Consider the following 21,760-nt stretch of genomic DNA (forward strand, 5'->3'; position numbering starts at 1 on the left):
TTGCTAACTGTTCTTTCTTACATCAAAGAATTCTTCTGGTGTCATTTTATTTCTGGCTAAAGAAAATCCTGTAGTGAGGGTCTATCATAGTAAATTTTTTCAGGTTTTGATTGTCTATAAATGTCTTTGTTTAGTTATTTTTAAAAGGTATATTTGCTAGTGTTAGAATTCTAAGTTAACAATTTTTTTTCTCTCATCGCATTTAAGATATTATCCCACTGCTTTCTGGTTTCCAATAATTGCATTAAGAAGTCAGCTGTTGATGTAAATATCATTTGTTTGTATCTTTTTTTTTTTTTGGAACTCTAGTTAGATAAGTATTGAGCCACTCTCTCCTATATCTCTTTTGCATACTTTTCTTTTCCTTGTCCCTTTCTCTTCAGTCTAAGGAGCTATATTTTTTATTTCCAGAGATTCTCTTGGATTTTTGATCAACAATTCCTGGTCTTGTAAAAAAAAATCATCTTTTTCTTTTAAATTGAAGCATAGTTGACATACAATGTTATATTAATTTCAGGTACAACATAGTAATTTGACAACTTTATACCTTATACAATGCTCATCACAAGTGTAGCTACCATCTATCGCCGTACAATACAATTATTGTATCATTAACTATAATCCCTATGTTGTACCTTTTATCTCCATGGTTTATTCATTCCATAACAAGAAGTCTGTAAAAAAAGTAATCTCTTATTCCTTGCTCATGTTTCTAAGCTTCTTTTATATATAAACATATGCAATAATCACACATCCTGTGTCCAATAATCCAGCATTTTAAGTCTTTGAAGATTTATTCAGCTTTCTCTAGATTTGCTAGCTCTCATTCATGGTGCCTTGTTTCTCTCTGATTTTCGAGCTTGTTAACTATGGGCTGCTCATTGTCCTTAAAACTTTCTCTCTGAGGGTTCTTTGAAGACTGGAGTGAATTCATGCCCTTTAGAGAGGAGTTGCTTTCCTTCAGCAAATCAAATCTCCTGGGTAGATCATCAAGCAAAGCCTAGCTTAAATGTAATTTTTGAGGGTTTTAAAGACATATAGCTGTGATAGTGTGGCTTCCATAAATTCAGGCTTAAGTTAATGAATTCACAGCGGAGACTTTTTCTCCCTTCCAACCAACAGCAAGACCAAAAAGAGGAAGGTTCTGTGCATCCATTTTGAATTTGTTTTTGTTTTTAAAATATTGATCACTCACTTGGAGCCTTTGGGTTTATACTTTATTCTGGTTTTCTGATTGGACTCTTCACCTTTTGTTGGTTCAAGCTTCTTCTCTTGTTTCTTATACTCTGTGCAGCTGTCAGAGATGAATTTCAAGGAAGATGGTTGTGTTAGGGACCCTTGGAACAAAAATGGTCTCTTAGTGTTTGATTACTGTCCTGGATTATTGTTTTCATTGTTTTTTAGTAACTGGAATCCAAAGATTCCTTACTCGTATACCAACTCAACAACCCATTTTATCATACACACACTCACACACAATTTATCAAGCATTTTGGTTGTATTTGTTATGAGGTGTTCCATTCTGCTGTCAAGAAACTTTATTAAAAACCTTTAATTATGGTATTAATCTTTCATGTCACCTTTGTCACATAATCTTCAAACTTATGTGTGAAGGTAACTAACATAGGTTTTATGAATATATGTATTTTTTAGCCATCTACCAGTTAAAATAGAAAACTGGTGTGTATGATAAACCAGTAAATATCTCTAAGGTTATGGTTACTCTTCTTAAGGGCAAAAATGTGAGAAAACCATTTTATTAGTTACTGATTTAATAGGTTATGATAAGGATCTCTAATGAGTTCCGTGTTCTCTGTCCATTTGTGCCAGCATTTGCCCCATCCCATACTCACAAACCACATGTTCACTTTTGTATTCACACTCCTTGTCACATTAACTTAAAAACATCTACTATTCACTGTCTAAACCAGCAAGAATTTGGGGGTTTTACTAACATCGTACATATAAATAACAAATAGTAGTATTCATTCCATGATTTGCCAGGTTGACAACAAAAATGATCAAACTTTGCAATGTTTCAAGGATGTAGTTTTAGCAGGAGATAGTTTAAAAGCTTTTGGATAACATACATATTTATCACATTCTGCTTTGGATATATTCGTATGCATGTGCACAGTTCGTAATGGATTGACGTAACCTGATTATGCTACCAAACGTTTATCATCTGAAGGATCTTAATCACATTTTGATGTGTATTTTATAACTTGGGCAAAAGCTATATGTGTACATATATCAGAAAGAAAATTACTACAATTTCATTCTCAAGTTATTATAGAGCTGGCATATGAACACATACGAATGAACACGCAGTTGGTATCTATGAGACTTATACTGGAAGGAAAACGTGGACTTCTGCCCACACTGAGAGCCCAGTAGTTCTTGCCTATCACTAGTGACAGTAAATCTTTGCTATCTCTGAGAAAAATATGCATAGAGCATCCAAGGCAAATGTGGGTCTAGTAGGTGTGCCAGCCTTGAGTCATCTCACAGACGGGTTATTGTCTTTCCTACTTACACAACTTTCTCAGCATATGCCAATTATTATGCCAAAAATAAAAACCAAGCAAGGAAAGCATTAGAACTGCAGATCCATTCCAAGCACAAAATTCCAATTATCAAAGCTGAAACACAAGCCTTTTATTAAAAAATCTACTTTGATCTGTGCTATAATTGGCACACTTTCTACTAAGTGACACTGGCAATTTAGTTTTGCGTTTCTATTTTATTTTTCTTTTGCTAATAGTAACAGAACATGATAGCCAAGCTGAATGCTCTGTTCAGTGGAGATGGAATGCTGGATGAGAGCTTTGGAACTACCCTAAACTGGGATTCCTCTGTCATTTGGGGGTGCCGGCTTATCCCTGTTTCCCAGAGGTTTCAGAAAACCAGCTTGTTTCATTACCAGCTCATCAAAATGCACCTTAGTGATTTTTCCAGCTGCCAATAGTCATATCTACACTAACTTTTTTTGCCAGGGATGTTGGTAACATCAGACGGTGGCTCATACGAGTAATTTGGTTTTCTGAATTGATAAATGATGATAATAAGTGAAAGTGAGTTTATGGAATTTTAAATTTTGTTGTATAGTGAGTTTTTCACTATACAATATACTTAGTTTTTCTTAATAACAGAATAGAAGCTATAAAAAAAATCCCCGGAAAACACTCAAATACTGAAGTTAGAACACTAGGGCAGGGCATGATTCCCATTAACATCCTGGTAAGTATGTAAGAGCCTGACATTTTCTTGGATTAGGTTGGTTGTCTAAGGAAACTGGTTCAGATAGAACAGTAAGAACTGGGGGCACCTGGGTGGCTCAGTGGTTGAGCATCTGCCTTCAACTCAGGCAGTGATTCTGGGGTCCTGGGATTGAGTCCTGCATCAGGCTCCTCGCAGGGAGCCTGCTTCTCCCTCTGCCTGTGTCTGACTTTGTGTGTCTCTCGTGAATAAATAAATAAAATCTTTAAAAGAACGATAGAAACTGTGACTTCCAGGCCATATTTTCAGAAACAGTACAGGTTCTTTCACCTGAATATTAAACTTTGATTAGTCCATGGCTATTAAATGTTATCTTTCTAAATTCAGAGTTTTTACAGATATTAAAGCTATCCCTGATGATGGACAGGATGAGAAACATGAACAGGACACTGGAATCTCTATCATGTTCCTACACCAGAACATGATATAGCACATACTAAATATGCACTTTATTGCTTCTCCCACAACTCTACAAAGTCGTTATTAATATCCCATTTTTACAGGAGAGGATGCTCAGCTCCATAGAACTTGAATAACTTATCCTGAGTCACAAACATGGTGGGGAAGCCAGGTAATTAACCTATGCTAAGCAGCTAGGGCCAGGATTTATACTTGGTTTCAGGTATCTCAAATTCCCCATCAATGTTCATTTAATGAATTTCTATTCAATGGAATTTCTGACAGTGAGAGCTAAATAAATTATGATAACAAAATAATAGTAATAAATTCAGTAAGAAATTTGACAGTAAAAGGGAGGAAAAAAAACAGAACAGGAAGTAGAGAAGAAAATTATATCAGGGGAGGAATTTTATTAATTTGGAGGAGAAACTTCTACAAGGCATAAACCCCAAGAATCAGTTTCCCTAACCCGTTTATACCTTGTATATGAGGTTATAACATGTATTAATGGATGCCTTCTATAGGCCAGACCCTGAGCTAGGCACTGGGACACTATGACAGTTGGTGTAAGAGATAGGCACCCATCCTCACCTTGTAAGCTTCTAAACCAAGAGGAATAACCAATCTGAAATAGGTGAGCACAGTACATGCAAGTGGTCCATGAGAGTCTGTTATGGAATGACCATAGTGACAGGATGGGGCTGGCTGGTCTGGAAAGATCTCTGAGGAACCACAGCAGTAGGGACCATGGAAGGCAGATGAAAAAGCATGCGTGGTGACTCTGAAATGAGCATTTGAAGAACAGAAGAACATCTATGAGTGTTCTAAGCATTCTGCACAACAGAGAGAGTGAAGTGGGGAATGGCAGGAATGAGACTCCTGAGGCAGGAGAGGCTCAGGCATGTCCATCCTATGGAGGTTAAAAATGCTGAACTTTGTCATCATCACCAGGGAAAGCCATGGAACGGGTTTATGTGGGACAATGACACTTCTGTTTTTATTATTCAGTTCAGAATGGTAACTGAATTAGTAGGGGGACCCGATGAGTGATGCCATGGGACCCTTCATGCAGGGAAGAAGGTGGGAAATGCCAGTGGCTCGGAGGAGGGCAGCAGCAGTGGTAGTGAAGGATGGATTCAAGAGATGCTTGAAGGCTAGGCTTAGCAGACATGGCAATGGATTAGCTATGGAGAGAGAAGGGAGATTTAAGAGACAGCTCCCACGTTTCAGCTATTTCATAGTTTCTTACCCTCCTATGTGTTTGAACCTTGCAAAAAAACCCACATTCTAAACTTTTTTCATAATGACCCCAGTTGGGAGGGAAGGGCAGCCATCCAGCGGGAGACTTTTAGGAACAGGTGAGCATGTGAGCATGTGAGTCAGAGGTGATTTGGAACTTTTTAAATAATGAGTACGACATCATTTTCTTTTATTTTTTCTCCCTCGAAATAAAAATAGGAGAACTCACTGTGAAAGAACCCAAGTTTCTTGATTTTGAAGTCAGAAATGAAGTACAACTCATCGTTTTAGCGGAAAGTAGGGGGCAGAAAGCCTACAGCAAAGTAGCAGTCGTGATACAAGATGTGAATGATAACTTACCATGCTTTGAGCAAAGCATTTACCAAGTGTCAGTGTCTGAAGGCCAGGTCTACAATGCTCACATCATACAGGTAACAGAAATGTTTGTGTGTGTGTGTGTGTGTGTGTGTGTGAATTATCATGAGTGTACATCAAAATATCCAAAGCCTTTTTCTAGGACATAAATTAAATGCTTCCAAGGGCACGTGAAATGTTAGATGGACTGGACAAAACCTTAAGCTACAGGAAGTTTGCAATTTCTGAGTTCAGTCTTCCTCTCTCCATCCCATGGCCAGTGCTCACCCACTTTCTCTTGGGACTTTGTCCAACACTTTGTCCAGCATGGAATCTACAGGGGCATAAAAATTGGCTCTTCATACCACGTGTAGACTTTAGTGGGGGAAGTCAACAAAGCAAACAGATAATTTAAATGCATATTATTTTTTTAAGATTTTATTTATTCGTGAGAGACACACAAAGAGAGGCAGAGACATAGACAGAGGGAGAAGCAGGCTCCCCACAGGCAGCCCAATGCGGGACTCAATTCCAGGACCCTGGGATCATGCCCTGAGCCGAAGGCAGACACTCAACCACTGAGCCACTCATGTGCCCCTAAATGCATACTATTAATGTTAAATAGAAGTGTCTATTTAATGTCATGAGAGAAAATAGGAGATACAGACTCTTCCTGGAGGAAAAGCATACGACTTCACAGAAGAATGATATTTGCACTTGGCCTTCAAGGGTGAGCCGGCATTTGCCAGATGGAACTGCAGCCAGACGAGCATGGACGGAGGCGCGAACACATGGGAGAGCTCCCTGGGTTCGAAATTTGCAGACACTTCATGTGAAAGACACAGATCTGCTGTTTCCAGGCCTAACCCCATCTCAGAAAAAAGGCTTAAGCTATGAAAAAGAGAGCCTGTCCCTAAGGCTGTCTTGTGCAGGCTCTAAGACCCACTGACCCTTCATGGCCTCTCTCCCAGCTTCTGGACTAGTACCCAGTTCTATCCTGTGTAGGATAGATCTAAAATACCCTCACAGTGGAATTGTCGTTTTGTGTTCAAGAACCTGGGCCTCAGGAAATGCACAACCTCTTGGGAATCCGCACAGGAAATCGGTATAAGACCCCTTCCTGGCAAAGTTGGCACCACACCCAGGCATTCCCTCTGGCCTCTGTAACCCCCCTGCTGTGGTCCAAAACCTAGTGATGATTACTCCCCTCTCTCTCTGGGTAGATGGGGTCCGGTAGCTAGATGACATGTTAGGACACTTTCTGGACAAGATCTACCCCAATGCTTTACTGTGTGGCTACCTCTACTTGCATATGGAGAGACACCTTCGTTTGCCTTCCAGTCCAGTTCCAGATGCGCAAGTTCCCCTTCTGTTGGGGCTGAAAAGACCAGCAGAGTCTCAGCAGTGTCAGAGTCTTGGCTCTGTGCCCCACCACAGTCCCGGATACCCAGGATGTCCTCCACTCTTTTTGCAGACTTATTTTGTATGACAGCACCCTAATCGCTTCAGTCACCAGCATGTTCCAGAAGCCCCTGAGATCTGGCAACAGCATGAAGGACAGATTGAGAGTGGAGGGAGTTTGAGGCCACGATGGGAACATGAGGTCAGGCCAAGGCTGAGGGACACTGAGGATAAAAAGAAATAGAAAGGAATTGTAATTAGTCCATCAGCTTATTCCAAAACAAGGTCTTGCAATCACTAATAGAATTAGTTTTTGATTAAAATGTAATGGAGACTAAATAACAGACCTCCATGGAGAATGATGCAAAACTTCTATCTCATCCTCAACACTACTTTGATAATATACTGATCAGGATCTAAATTTGTTAGCATGAAATCTAGGTTGTTTCATTAATTAAAAATCCTTCTAGGGGGATCCCTGGGTGGCGCAGCGGTTTGGCGCCTGCCTTTGGCCCAGGGCGCGATCCTGGAGACCCGGGATCGAATCCCACATCGGGCTCACGGTGCATGGAGCCTGCTTCTCCCTCTGCCTGTGTCTCTGCCTCTCTCTCTCTCTCTCTGTATGACTATCATAAATAAATAAAAATTTAAAAAAAAAAAAAATCCTTCTAAAATGAGACTTTCAATAAGATATAAAAAAAATCCACATGTGGCCCGTTTTACAGGCAAAACTTGAAGCAGGAAAAGCAACAAATTAAAGACCCCCATTCACTATGCAGAGATTTCTTTCCTTTTCTGGTACTGGAATGGATCTAAATGTAGTTGGAAATCTTCTATTCAAGCAAATTAGATTTTTTTTCAAGTACACTACCTCACTTAATTGCTCTTCACAGATATCACTTTTTTTTTTTTTTTTTTTACAAACTGAAGGTCTGTGGCAACCCAGCATCAAGGAAGTCAATAGGCACCATTTTTTTCCAACAGCATTTGCCCCCTTTGTGTCTGTGTCACAGTTTGGTAATTCCTGCGGTATTCACACTTTTTCATTATTACTGTATTTGTTACGGTGATGGTGATCAGTGGTTTCTTGAGATGGAATCTATACCTGGTGAAACTTGTTGAAATAACAGCAAAGGATTTAAAATATTCCATAAACTTAGTTGATAAAGCAGCAACAGCAGGGTGTGAGAGGACTGGCTCCAATTTTGCAAGAAGTTCTACTGTGAGTAAAATGATTCCAAACAGCATCACATGCTACAGAGAAATCATTCATGAAAGGAACAGTTAATCAATGTGGCAAACTTCATTGTTGTCTTACCTTAAAAAATTGCCACAGCCACCCCAACCTTCAGCAGCCACCACCCTGGTCAGTCAGCAGCCATCAACGTCAAGGCAAGATCCTCCATCAGCAAAAAGATTACTACTCACTGAAAGCTCAGATGATGGTTAGCATTTTTTAGTAATCAAGTATTTTTAAATTAAGGTATGTACATTGCTTTTTTAGATAGAATGTTAGGCCAAGGCAGCCCTGGTGGCTCAGCGGTTTAGCGCCTGCCTTCCTCCCAGGGCGTCATCCTGGAGTCCCGGGATCGAGTCCCACGTCGGGCTCCATGCATGGGGCCTGCTTCTCCCTTTGTCTGTCTGTGTCTCTGTCTCTCTCTCTCTCTTTTTCTCAAGAATAAATAAATAAAATATTTTTTAAAAAAAGAATGTTAGGCCGTTGCACACTTAATAGACTACAGTATAGTGTAAACACAACTTTTATATGCACTGGGAAACAAAGAAATTCATTTGACTTGCTTTATTATGATATTTTTGGATTTGGGTGGTCTGGAACTGAACCTGCAATATCTCTGAGGTATCCCTGTATTTTTGCATCTTGCTTAAATCTGTAGTTCAAAACACGTGCTACTCCTACTGAAAGTTGTTTGAAAGTCCTTTGAATGAGCCTGCAGAGTACTTTTCCCACCCGTTACCTACTATGTCATAAACGTAAGCTTCAGCCATTTGTTGCCATTCCTTTGGTCATTGTTTTTGAAGTGTTTGACAATTTGTGATTCTTTCATCATGCATTTGTCTGAAAAACAGTCTTAACTCGCCTTGTAGATTGAACCCTTATCTAATAGAAGAGCTGCTTCCTCACAGGTTTTTGCTGTGGACCTGGACAGTGGGATGAATGGCCTCACCGAATATTCCATTCTCTCTGGCAACCAAGGGGAAGCATTCCACATTGACGCACTGAGCGGTGTGATCACAGCAAATGTGATTCTAGATTACGAGCTCACCAGCTCCTACAGGTCGGTCCCAGATTCCGATCCGTTTGCTTGTTTATTCGGCTTGTTTCTGACAAATGTGTTGCTTCGGCCATGCCTTCCTCTCATGTAAGCTTAGTTATAAAATGTGTTTTCCTTTGATCCAACCTATGATCACCCTTTCAATATACTGAAGGAATCTCACAAAGTATTTGCTCTTTGGAAAAGGTGATTAGATGAGAAGTACCTTAGGGTCCCTTGTAGTTCTTAGCTTTTATGAATTTTTTTATGCTACTAAGTACTAAATGAGAGACATTAGAAAAGACAGTATTTGTGAAATGCCTACTAAATGATAGAGCACTCTGCTACTTTTTGTTGTTATTGTTTTAAAAAATAGTGAAGACAAAAAAATAGTGAAGACTCAGTGACATTCCTTTTTTTAATTCTTTATTTAATTAATTCTTCTTAATTAATTCTTTTTTTAATTCTTTTGTCCACAACTGTGTGTGGACAAAAGTACAACCCTGTCGTCAGGTCCTTGTTGCAGTACTGGGTTCTGATGGAAATGATCTGATTAAGCACACATTCAACATTAAATACATTTTTTGTCTACAGTTCAAAGTGTACAAAATTATGCAAATTCTATAAAAGAGAGAATAATGGTCTCATAGTTCATCTAGTTATTTTAAAAAGTCAGTGCTACAAAAATCTAGCGATATATACAGATATATTTATGGCATCACAGTCTATAAAAGAAAAAGGAGGACTCTAAGGAACCAAAAATGTTCAGGAACGGGGATTGCCGCAAACACGGCAGCCCAGCCTCCCACGGAATACCACCATTTGACAAGAGAAGGTGGTTTCTCTGTGAGTGCCACTGAGGAGAGAGCTCTAGGTTATATGGGGAAGTGGGGGAAATAACCAGCTGCACTCCAGAACTTACTCTGCAGGCCGATTTGAGTCAAGGCGCACCCATAGACTTGGATGACTTCAGGAAGAAAATATAAGAACCTTAACCTTGTCTGTCTCTGGAGAAGTGGTCACAGGGGAAACATGTCAAAGGCTTGGCTTTCTCATTGTGCATTTTAATATATTCATATCATATTTTTGTATGGTCTTCCAAAAGGCCTTGCACATAGTGTTTCCTTTCATCCTTACAGTCGCCCCCAAAGAAGCCAAGTTAGTCATTTTTTCATTCGCTGATAAGACAGCTGATATGTGGTGGCTTGCTCAGGGCCACAGAACCATCTAGTGATCAAACAGAGGCTCGAGTCCAAGTGTCCTGATTTTGACTCCCACTGTTTCCACTGTACAAGCTACGGAGCAGACCTTCTACACAGAGGAAAAACAGGCATGTGAAAGCCCGGAGTGCCAGTGTTCTCCTAGGCCAGACTGCTTTCATGTTTAATGAAGAAAGTGCAGTAGATGCATGTGGCTGAGCTGATTACAGTGGGATCTGTTACAGGACGGGTTGAATTCATTAACCTCTGAAAACCTTCCCGGCTCTAAAAATTTGATTGTTTAGTTCTTTTTGTTTAATATATTTCAAAATATGACTTCAAAAGCATTTGCAAAGTTTAAGGCCTTACCCTGTATTAACTAGTAGGATTCTTTTCGGTAATATTTTAATGTAATCAATTGTTATGATGCTTATTGTATAAATGTATTAAAACCGGCTGTATAACTATGTTACAACCCGTCTCTGCTACCTTGTCTCTACAGTCATTTTACGCATAAAGCTGATTTTCTTGCTCTGTAGATGACTGTAGGTTAGGTCTCAGCCCCATGCCACCTGAGTGATGACAAATTCAGAGCTTACTGAAGATCTGCTGTGTTCCAGAAACTAAGCACTTCCGGATTGTAATGACCTTCTGTCCTTATGTTCTTCTTACTCAATGGGGCCTAATTAGCAATTAAATCAGACTCCTTTAAGCTTTTTCCTATTTGCGTCATTGTTTCAATGTTCCCAACGTCTAAATTGGTCCCAATATTTAAAAGTGCCCCTCTCCAATTCACCATGAAGAATTTAACTCAAGGCCTGGAGAACTGAGAGAATTTGAACTATACACACAGGGCCACAGAGAGGTACAGAGACAACCACACACAGACACACGGACACACGGACACACACACATACACAGTCTCTACTATCACCAAAGCAAGGAAGTATTTTAAACCTCCTGCCTGTTCATGCTTTCCCCTGTATCCACCCCCATGTGGCTTCTCTTCCCCCTTAGTGCTTTCCCTGATATTTAAAGTAACAGGAAATATAGGATCACTTTTCCCTTGTCTACGGCTTAGTTAGCAGATGCTTTGGAAATGGTAACATTCAGCTTTGAACTTTACTTTTGAAGTACTGCTATTTGTCCAATTGAAGAAAATATTCCCAATTCTAAAATGAAGGAGAAAAAGATATTTTCAGTTCTGATTATACTCAATATACTGAGGCATTAAAGAAAAATTAAATAATTTTTAGGCCTCTTATTAAGCCATATATAAGAAAGCTCAGTGGAGAGGTGATGACAAACTATAAAATAGACCTTAAGTTCTATCTGACTGATATTTCTGAATTTTTAAAAACTATTTACGAAGCTTGAGGCTGGGGATGTAAAGACACATGCCACAGTTCTTGTTTTTAGGGAACTAAAAAATCAAGCACCATTATAACCCATGGCAAGAGGCATATTAATAATCACAATAGTTGCCATTTATGGAGCTGCTTTAAATGTCGAATTCTCATAACCGATTAAGATTTACAGAAAGAGGAAATTAAAGTTCAGAGAATAAAGTTGTTTGCCAAGAATACACAGCTAGTAAATGTTAGAACTGAGGGGATTCTTGCCCATGTGAGTGGTCTTAGTAGGGCTTCCTGTTGTAGCATGTGAATGAATCTGCGGAGAATATACCTGTGTATTTATGAAACACAAAATGGGAAAAAAAAACTTTAGGCAAATAAGAGTTAATTTAAAGGTTTAAATATTCAGTTTATGTAGCAAAAATATTCAAGTTCAAAGAGCTTGAACTCTTTATTGGCAGGAGCAACGCCAAACTCATACTCTCCACTGAGGGCTTGTTATGACCGTGAGAAAAATACTGAAAATCAATTATGTGTACAAGGTAGGAAGTCAGCTGAGATGTTCATTATCTTTTCCAAAATACATGACTCATAAACAGCAGAGTTGGGACTGCAGCCCCATCCTGCTGACTCCCTATGGAAAAAAAAAAAAAGAATAAAAGACATTTCAGGCAAAAAGCAGGAAAGTCATGCATATGCAAAAGTGTTTATGCAGTATGTTTGGAAGTAACAAGTGGTACAGTGTACCTGAGAAGCAACTGAGTGTGGGGTAATGAAAAAAAGGCTGGGAATGTGGAGGAATAGGAGGAGGTGGCCAAAGGTACAGAGTTTTGGTCACAAGATAACGAACTACTGGGGACATGATATACAACATGATGACATCGTTTACACCGCTGTGTGGTATAGTTGAGAGTTGTTGAGAGTAGGTTTAAGAGCTCTCAATACAAGGAAAAATAATTTCTCTCTTTTTTTGTATCTGTGTGAAATTATGTCAACTAAATTATTGTGACAATAATTTCACCATATATGTAAGTCAAATTCTTATGTTATACACTTTAAACTTACACAGTGCTGTATGCCAATTATACCCTGGTAAAATTGTAAACAAATTTATGATGGTCTGAAAAACAAAACAAAACCAACAACAAAAAAGAGACTGGTAGGTAGCAGGCAAGTTTTAAGGGTCTCTATATCCCATGTAATGGAAATTGTACTTGATTCGATAGGCCATATAGAAGTATAAGCAATTGGGTGCATACTCAGATCTTTATTTTTAAAAGACATCTGGTAACAGATGAATAGCAAGATAGGGAACCAGCATCAGACAGATTAGTTAAACTAGACAATGACTGTGAAGAGTCTACTAATGAGGATGAAGCAATGGGCATGGTAGAAGAGAACATACTTACTAATTAACTCAGGGATGGAAGTCATAGGAACATGGCCAATAGTTGGATTTATTCAACAAGGAAAGAGATAGAAAATGATTCTGAAGTTTCCTCATAGGAAAGGCAGGAATTGGAATTGGGGTTGCAATGGGGATTGGGATTGGGATTTTTCTGGGCATTTTGAATTTGAAGGGCTAGTGCAAAACTAAAGTTAAGACATTCCTTAGGCAATTAAAATACTGATCTGGAACCTGGGAAAGAGGTTTCCATCTAAGATTTAGGTTTAAGATTCATTTAGGAAAAATATGTAAAATGTAATTACCTAGGGAAAGTCTGTAAAATGAGAATTTGGAAGATTATCACTACTTGAGGATCAAGCATACAAACAGAAGTCAGCAGAATAGATTCAGGGAATAAAAGGAACAGAACCTGGAAAAGATGGTCATGGAAACCACAGGGAGAGGTTAGACTACATTTAAAAAAAAAGTTTCAAAATGTGTTTGGGTTAGAATCAGCTAAAAAAAATATTCCTCATTTTAAGGAGTTTAAGGAGATGTTATATATATATAGGTATATATTTATTTCCACAAGCTTTCTTGATCTTTCTGCTTTTCCATAGCATCTTGTTCTTGTTTCATGCCTGTATTATCTTCTGATAGCTCTCCAAGAACATTAATTAGAATTTTTTAAATATTTTCTTTTGTTCTTTCAAAATCTCTGGTTCTTTGGGGTTTATTTCTTTTCCTTGTCTGTTCTACACTCTTTTTTTCATGTTGGAGAATTTCTGTAAGTAACTAATGATCTGTGGTTCTGAGTGAGGCAATAGCAAAGTCATTAGAGTCTCTGAGTAGGCTGGCACAGCTTATGACCAGCACACTTCACTTTCAGATGAACCAGAGAAGAAGTTGACTACTTTGCAGAATGACATACAAATAGAGATGCTTCCTTTTTTCCTTTGGGAAGGACTTTTCTTGCTCCAAGGATAGTCCTTTTATGTTCAAATTAAATAATACTGAGTATAAAAATTAGGCATTCTTTTGCCTGGGAGTAAAGAGCAATGGTCAAAGGATTAATTGTTCTGTATTTTGAGTTTAAAGTAATCTTCAAGTTATTTTTAACTCAATATCTCACCCTGCCCCTTGTCATGTCTTGTGTCTCTCATTGGTTATGTGGGGCCAAATCTGTTCTCCACTCATCCTTATCTCCCTTCAAATATATTTCAATCTGTGGTTTCCTCTTACCCACTTGTCTATAACTGCTCCCAAATCTGCTTTCATTTTCCAGAAATTTGTTGAGACTTTTTACCACCTCTACCCACCAATATCTTCTTCCATTTTGTTTTAGCCTTATGGACAGATACCTTATTTTCAATTCTTCTGCTACCATTACCATAGAATCTTAGGAGGAAGAAAATATAAAACCTGTGTAGATATAACTGAAGTCACAGCTCTTCTTTTCATAGATGTTTCTGATGTTGGCTGATATTTTTGTTTTTCTGAGAATTTCAGAAGAAACCTGCAATTCTTGGTAGACATTTAAGATAATGTTGAGACAATATTTTGAAAAATCACCTACCACCTTCAGTATTTGTTAAGGCAATAGGGAAGGATACTTCTTGCTCAAGGTCCCATCTAAAGTTTAACACGATAAAAGAAGCTTCCTGTGGTTGGTTGAATAGGAGAAATATGCTCTGAATTAGAATGGGCTGGTTCTAAATCTGCTCAGTTTCATTTTTAATCTCTGCTGATGTACTAATCAGGGCAGCATTCTGAAAGCCAGAGCCAGTTGGACTGGTTACAACCAATAATTTTACAAAGACTGCCAAGGAGCCATCAGAGAAAACTTGAGGTCTCCCAGAAGTTACGTGTAGAATCTTGGTGGGTCTGCCTTCATAGTTTTTCATCTGTTCTCCAAGCTACTGAGGAACTGTTTACTCATCTTTATATTTTGAAACTGAATTGTATATTTTCCTCCATATCAAAGTTCTAGTTTTTTTTTTAAGTTGACATAGGCATTATATAAAACCCCTGATATTGTAACATTGTAAAAATAAGGGTGGATGCAACTCTAGTAGAACTGACAGAGCCATAACTTTGATATCTTGGCTGAGCTTTTAGTATGACACTGAGGACGGGCAGGCAGCAAAGGCAGAGAACATTATGATTTGTTTATTTTTAGTAAAAATTTTCCATATGTACCTGACTTAGGTTCATGCTAACAAAACAAACTTTCCAGATGGAATGATTCCTAAGCTCCAGAAGTGTGAAATTCAAGTAGTTGTTTTACTAACGTCGCAGCTCTGGTAGTGTAGAAGGCAGCCTATGTGCGTCATGAACAGTAGATAGTGATTATTTGCTATTAAGTGGAATTCATTTTTTTAAATATTTATTTATTTGAGAAAGAGAGAGCGAGAAAGAGAGGACAAGCAGGAAGCAGGGGGAGGGGCAGAAAGAGAGGGAAAAGTAGGCTCCCCACTGAGCAGGGAGCCTGGTTGTGGGCCTTGATCCCAGGACCTTGGGATCATGACCTGAGCCAAAGGCAGATGCTTAACTGACTGAGCCACTCAGACACCCCTATGTGGAATTTAAACCAAGAAAGAGTTCATGCTTATTTTACATGTAAGATTGGAAAGATAGAACACTTACTCAGGTAAGCTAAGGGAAAAGAAAGTAGAATGTGTCAACTTCCAAGACTCAGTTTCTTAAAAGCTAGTATCAATCACGGACTAAGTCTAGCATCACTTCTGAGATAAAGATTGTCTTCTGATTGATAACTCACATCACTACTCAGCTACCCTCCTGGAATTCATAGTGTTTAGAGGGGAGTGAAAAACTAATGATTATACATTAGGGCATAATATATGCACAGTAAGAGAGGCATGTTGAAAATATATAGTGGACCTCAGTTAGTAGAGCACAGGCTTTCCAGTCAACCAAGACCTGGGCCTGAATCCTGGCTCTGTCATATAATACACTCATAATCTTAGACAAGTCTTGAGAAAACAGCCCTCAACATATGTTTTTAAAAAATCAAGTAGAATAGCTCACATGCCCTCAAGAAACTTAGAGGAGAGGCAGAGAATCAATGCGTAAAAACAAAGGGTGATGACTGCTATGTTAGAAGAAAGTACAGGGTGCTGTGGGATATGGAAAGAGGCATCCAAATCAGACCAGTGGTCAGGGAAAGCTTCCCAGAGATGTGAGCTTTGGAAGATCAAGAGGGTGGGTAGTACAGGGACAGGAATTCCAGGCAGAAGCCAAGTCAGAAGAAGTCATGTGTATGTATGTGCTCAAGGCCCGGACTACCTCTGGCAGACATGAGAGCCAAGGAAAAGTTTTCAATAGAGAAGTCAGGTTTTCAGTTTAGGATGTTAGATGGAACTGTTGAATTGCAGTGTGTGGGATTGACAGGGGCAGTAGGAAGATTGGTGAACAAACAAATACTACAGGTGGGAAAGGAAATAATGAATATAGAACATTCCAGGTAAAGATGATGCAGGGATGAGGCCACAGAGACCAATTTGCCTTGGTTTGCTCAGGGCTGTCCTGGTTTTATTTATTTAAAAAAAAAAAACAGAAACAAAAACAAAACAAAACAAAACAAAACAAAAAAACAAACCGGAAAGTCCCATGTCCCAGGAAACCTTCAGTCCTGGGCAAAGCATGATGGTTGATCAGCCTGCCTGAGGCTCTGAAGGCAGGACTGAAGTGGTTGGGAAAACTCATCCAAGTGATATTCAGGAGGTAAAATCTGTAAGGCTCATAATTAGTTGGATATTGGAAGGTTGGTGACAGAAATGGAAAAGTTGAAGACACTAAGAAGGTTTCTGATTTAGTTACTGAAGATAGGTGTACCATCTTCCAAGAGAGAGGAAATCATTGCATGTAAATTATTTCAGATCATGGACTTTCCCTCCTACTCTATAGTTGTAGCCAATCATGCATTTTTGTGTGTTTATTAATCATGCAGCATCCTCTCTTAATTCTATAATTGCTATCAATTTTGAATTTGGATCTAAAATAGTATCAACACAAAGCAATCTCTTAATGGCTCTATCTTGTGTTGTTACAGTAAAATGTAAATATGTAGCAATATCCAGGCCATGCACGGTAAGGTGGAGGTAATCTTCTTTTCCAAAGACCAGATATTGGTGTTTGTATTTTTAAGGTTGTTCTTGGTAGGAATGGATTAAATTCTACAGTCTGTCTTCAGAAATGGCTCATTGGTTTTAAATACCACATGACTTCTGGTGGCTTGCTGGATTTGATGCTCTAAATGCATCAAAAATAAATAAATTTCAGGCTCCCGTTCTGATGAAATAAATTTTCAAATGATGCTGTTTAGAAAAAGCCAGGGGGAGAAATAAAAGTAGCTAGTTAGCTCACTTTTAAGTTTTCAACTAGATATTTAGTATTTATGTTGTTTTTGTAATTCTCTGGAAAATGGATTACATGCCTTGATTCTTTTTCCAAACCAGCTTGATTGTGCAAGCCACAGATAAAGGGATACCCAGGCTTTCTGGTACAAGTGTGATCAAGATACAGGTGACTGATATAAATGACAATGCCCCGGCTTTTCTCCCCTCTGAAGCAGTGGAAATTGCAGAAAGTAAGTGTGCCAATATGGAATCGTGGGTGTAACTTGTGTAATATCATCTACCAGCCAGGCGTTATAAGAAACACAAGTACTAATCCTCAAGAACCTCGCAACATGGACAGCTTCTGTCTTCATTTTACAGAATGGAGAATGGATGGCCAAAAGTTAAATATCAAATGTCAAAGACATTAAATGTTGAAGCTGGGATTTGCCTTTAAGTCATCAGGAGGCCAGTTCCCCAGGCTCGAACTGCCATTGCACACATTGTTCTTTGTGTGCAGATAGTTCTCAAAAAACAAATCTACTCCATGAAGAAGCATACTTTGTTAGCTCTGATGATCATTCCAAAGCTCCTCTGAGAAGAAGCAATGTCCATAGACTGGTAATTTTGTCTGTCTTGGCAGTATACGAATCACAGGTCATAAATGAAGGGCTGCTCATTGCACAGTCATCACTTTCCTCTAGTGTAAACTAAAGTTCAGCATTTACAGAAAAATTTTACCACATTAATGGTAGAAGTAGAAAATACAAAATTTTACATGATATGCTAATTAATCCTAACAGTTTGGGTCCCTGGCTTCTACGACTCTATAGTCTGCAATCCCATAGTTAACCATGGTCAGTGGCCATACTGGTAAATCCAAGCCAACTCTTTATCACTGAAATTGCAAAAAGTGCTGGCCTCCCTCTTGCCTCCCTCCTTTCACTATTAATATCCAACTTATTCCTAAGATGTCTCTAACATTTTAGGATGTTTAGCTTCCAAACAAATTACCACTCACAGAGGGATATATTTGTAGATGCATAGGGATACCCACAAATACTCTGAAATATTCTACAAAGAAAACATTCTCCAGTTCTTGCTTCTCACCCATTTGATATACTTCCATTTGCTTTGCTTTTACCAAAGGTACTATTCTTAAGGATGTGTATTAGCATCGAAATGCAGCAATGTGCCCATTATCAGCACATCACAAGAACAAATGGCAAAAAATCAAAACATATACTGAATAGGGTAAGGAGTGGTTGATGCACATCCAGAATGTTCAAACCCGAAATATGAAAATTACCTATGTCTCATATAGAGGGGAACTATTCTGAGTATCCTTCTAACTGCACCATACTTGTCAGCTTAAAAACCAGGTCCCTTTTATGACAGTTTGGACTAAAGAACACATGTAGCATGTTTGATAGACATTTAGCATGCCATCTATTTTGTGGATGGTTTTTTTTTTTTTTTTTTTTGGTAATATGAGAGATTTGTTCTTATCACTGCCACAATGCATACTCTGTCTTTCCATAGTCTGGATAATTTTGAGAGTCAGATTTTTAAGAGAAGGAAGCATTATATATGCCACTCCACAAGCAATAATTTTACAAAAATAAGTACAGGGAACCAAGTATTTCTAAGTTGGTATACCAATATTGTCATTTAAATCTTGTTTACGTTTCAAAACTGTATGCTTTGTATTATTGTTTTGAGTAATAACCTTCTTCCCACCCATATTCCCCATGAATATGTGATTTTAATACAGAAACTATGTAGGATAAATAAGTGGCTGAGAATGTTCCTTCGTCCTGGAATGGTGTTGCACGCATATGATAAAAAAAAATGCAATATAAAAATCGAATATACTTTACCTCCTCAATTCCCTACTCACTGGTAAATTTTCACTTTATTGGGCTCATAAATTCTTCAGAGTTTTTGTTCAGCTCGTAATGAGCTTTGTATGAGAAATCATGCCAAGAAACAGAAAATCATGTTGGACTTAAAGTTAAAATGTTTGGATTGAACTATTAAAGAAAAGTATTTCAAAGGATGGATTTTAATGGAGGCTGACATTGGTCATGACTATTGCAGATTCTTTGCCTGGTGTAGTTGTGACTCAGATATCAGTTCATGATGTGGATTTGAATCCAACTTTCATCTTCAATTTCGCCAAAGAGAGTAATCTTGGGACCAAGTTTGCTATCGATCGGAACACTGGAGCGGTGGTGCTAGTGGAAACATTGGATTTTGAAGAAGCTACCGAATATGAGCTGTTCATCCAAATTTCTGATACTGTGCATGACACAGAGGGAACGCTCATTGTCCGTGTGGTGGACGTCAATGATAACCCACCAGTATTTTCTCAAGATTCTTACCAGGTAAAGAGCTTAATAAGGAGATACTGAAACCATAGCCAAAGTCGAAAAGAATAGGGAATAGTGTAAGCCTACCACTGTTGACAGACTGATTCAGACAGGCAGTATTCACAGGTTTCAGTGATTTAGTTGAGGCTGAAGGTTGTATATTCAATATCATGGAAGCTCTGGTAAGTACCTGTGGAGCTAAATAGCTCATTCAAGTCAATTTCTTAGCTACATATAGCATCTTTTTTTTTTAATTTGTAGGGATTGGAATCCAGTTATTCAAAACAATCAGAACTGGCCTAATATTTGCAAAGGTACCAGATAATACAGTGGTTTGGATTATCACCGATTAATTTGGGAAAACTCTTTCTTTCTTAGCCATATCTTTAGAATATACTGATGAACCTTTTGCAGAAACCAATCACGAACAAAACTGAAGTGGAAATTTTATTTTTTTACACCTTAGTATATGTTTATAGAAGTAAAGACAATAATAGCATTCAACTAAGTACTTGGAAATGGGCTTCAGGACTTCTGCATGTAGCAAATGCATGGTTTAAGCAGAAACACAGTAGGGAAACTAACTTAAATAACGATCTTCTGTCTGTAATACTGCGCTAGTGGATTTATTGACTATCCTCTACCATGCAGAAATAATTTAGATGGATTTTTTATAATAAAAATCAAAACTAAATGAAATGTTTTTAATCTTGTTTTTCTGAATTCTGAGACTTTGAAACAATGTTCTTAATATATCAGCTCTATAAATTAACATGTGTATTTTCCATAAGCAAAATGAATATAATGATTTTGCTTTCTGGCCCTGTTCATGAAAATATCTCTAGCCTGTAAGCACAAGACTCATTTCTTTCTGTTTCCTTCAGGTCACTGTTCCCGAAGGGGCGCCTGTGGGGTACTCAGTGCTGACCGTGGCAGCCACAGACATAGAAAGCAATGAGAACATTTCTTACAGAATCCTTTCCTCTTCTAAAGAATTTTCAATTGATCCAATGAATGGTGAGTTATTTATTGTGGTTGTAGTGTTCATAGGTTTGAGTTACAGGGTAGAAGCTTGAAATAATCTTTTCCAAATGCTCCTCAAATGTTTCCACCTCACTCCCTGATATTATAGATGCCACCCTTCTTATTTCTCTTCACATCAAATGCCGTGGTAGCAAATCCTGGTGTTCCTTCTCTACTACTACATCTCAGTGGCTGGAAAGCAAAAGGAATTGATTATATGCTGGCAAATGCACAGAACTTCAGAGACCCCAATGTAGTAAACACCCAGTTCATCAGTCCAACCCAGGACAGTTTAGGTATTTGTCTCAGCCCTCAACAAGCATCAAAATAAAGTTGAAGGGATTCATTTACTACTGAGGATTTCAGGTTAAAGAGTGTAAAAAAAATTATTTGAGCATCTGCACCCAGAAAAATTGTTGTAGTATTCCAGTTTATTTGATGCCTTCCAAGGCTCTTTATATTTTCATCAGAAATCAAGTCATTTGTGGTCATGAAATGCACTCAAGCAAGTGATTTCAGATTAGAACAGTTAAGAATTGTATAGAGAAAGCATGGGTAAATGGGAAAACAATGGGTAAATAGGAAAAAATAAATTTGATACGATATTATGATTAGCAAAACATTGTCCCTAACAGAGCACACTCTAGAAAAGAAAAGGGGCTGGGACATGTTACTCTGTGTGTTCCCCATCTCCACACACCCATTATTTCATAAGTGAGAAGTGATTTAAAAATTGACCTCAGGATGATGGATGGTAAGTAGACTTACTGTGGGGACCACTTTGTACTATATACAGATATTGAATCATTAGGTTGTACACCTGAAACTAGCAGAATGTTACATGTTAGTTATATCTCATTAAAAAACATTAACCTCAGGATTGCCCCCAAGAAGAATTTAATCACAAAATACCAGTGTGAGGCCCATGGAGTGTTTCACCAGGGAGAAGTAGGTCATGCTGCCACACAACCTGCGGGTGGATGCTACTGTATGGATATAAACATGTTAGAAATTTGGCTTTTCTTTACTCCTCTCTTTTTTAGGGGGTGGGTGGTAGGGGATGCACAGTGCTGAGATGACATCAACTGCTATCCTGGCCACAGCACATCACGGTGTAAGGT

At 38.4% G+C, this 21,760-nt stretch overlaps 1 protein-coding gene across 1 annotated transcript in view; it reads left to right on the forward strand.

Moving 5' to 3' along the window:
- DCHS2 (dachsous cadherin-related 2) overlaps window positions 1-21,760 on the forward strand; it is a 228,275-nt gene that overhangs the window by 199,367 nt on the left and 7,148 nt on the right. Inside the window, exons 15-19 of the mRNA XM_041737820.1 lie at window positions 5,137-5,348; window positions 8,818-8,969; window positions 17,365-17,495; window positions 19,345-19,631; window positions 20,501-20,633. Of these exons, the coding sequence (XP_041593754.1) occupies window positions 5,137-5,348; window positions 8,818-8,969; window positions 17,365-17,495; window positions 19,345-19,631; window positions 20,501-20,633 (915 nt within the window). The remainder of the gene's footprint in view (window positions 1-5,136; window positions 5,349-8,817; window positions 8,970-17,364; window positions 17,496-19,344; window positions 19,632-20,500; window positions 20,634-21,760) is intronic.

This window comes from Vulpes lagopus, chromosome 23 (genome assembly GCF_018345385.1).
Source record: "Vulpes lagopus strain Blue_001 chromosome 23, ASM1834538v1, whole genome shotgun sequence".
NCBI lineage: Eukaryota > Metazoa > Chordata > Mammalia > Carnivora > Canidae > Vulpes > Vulpes lagopus.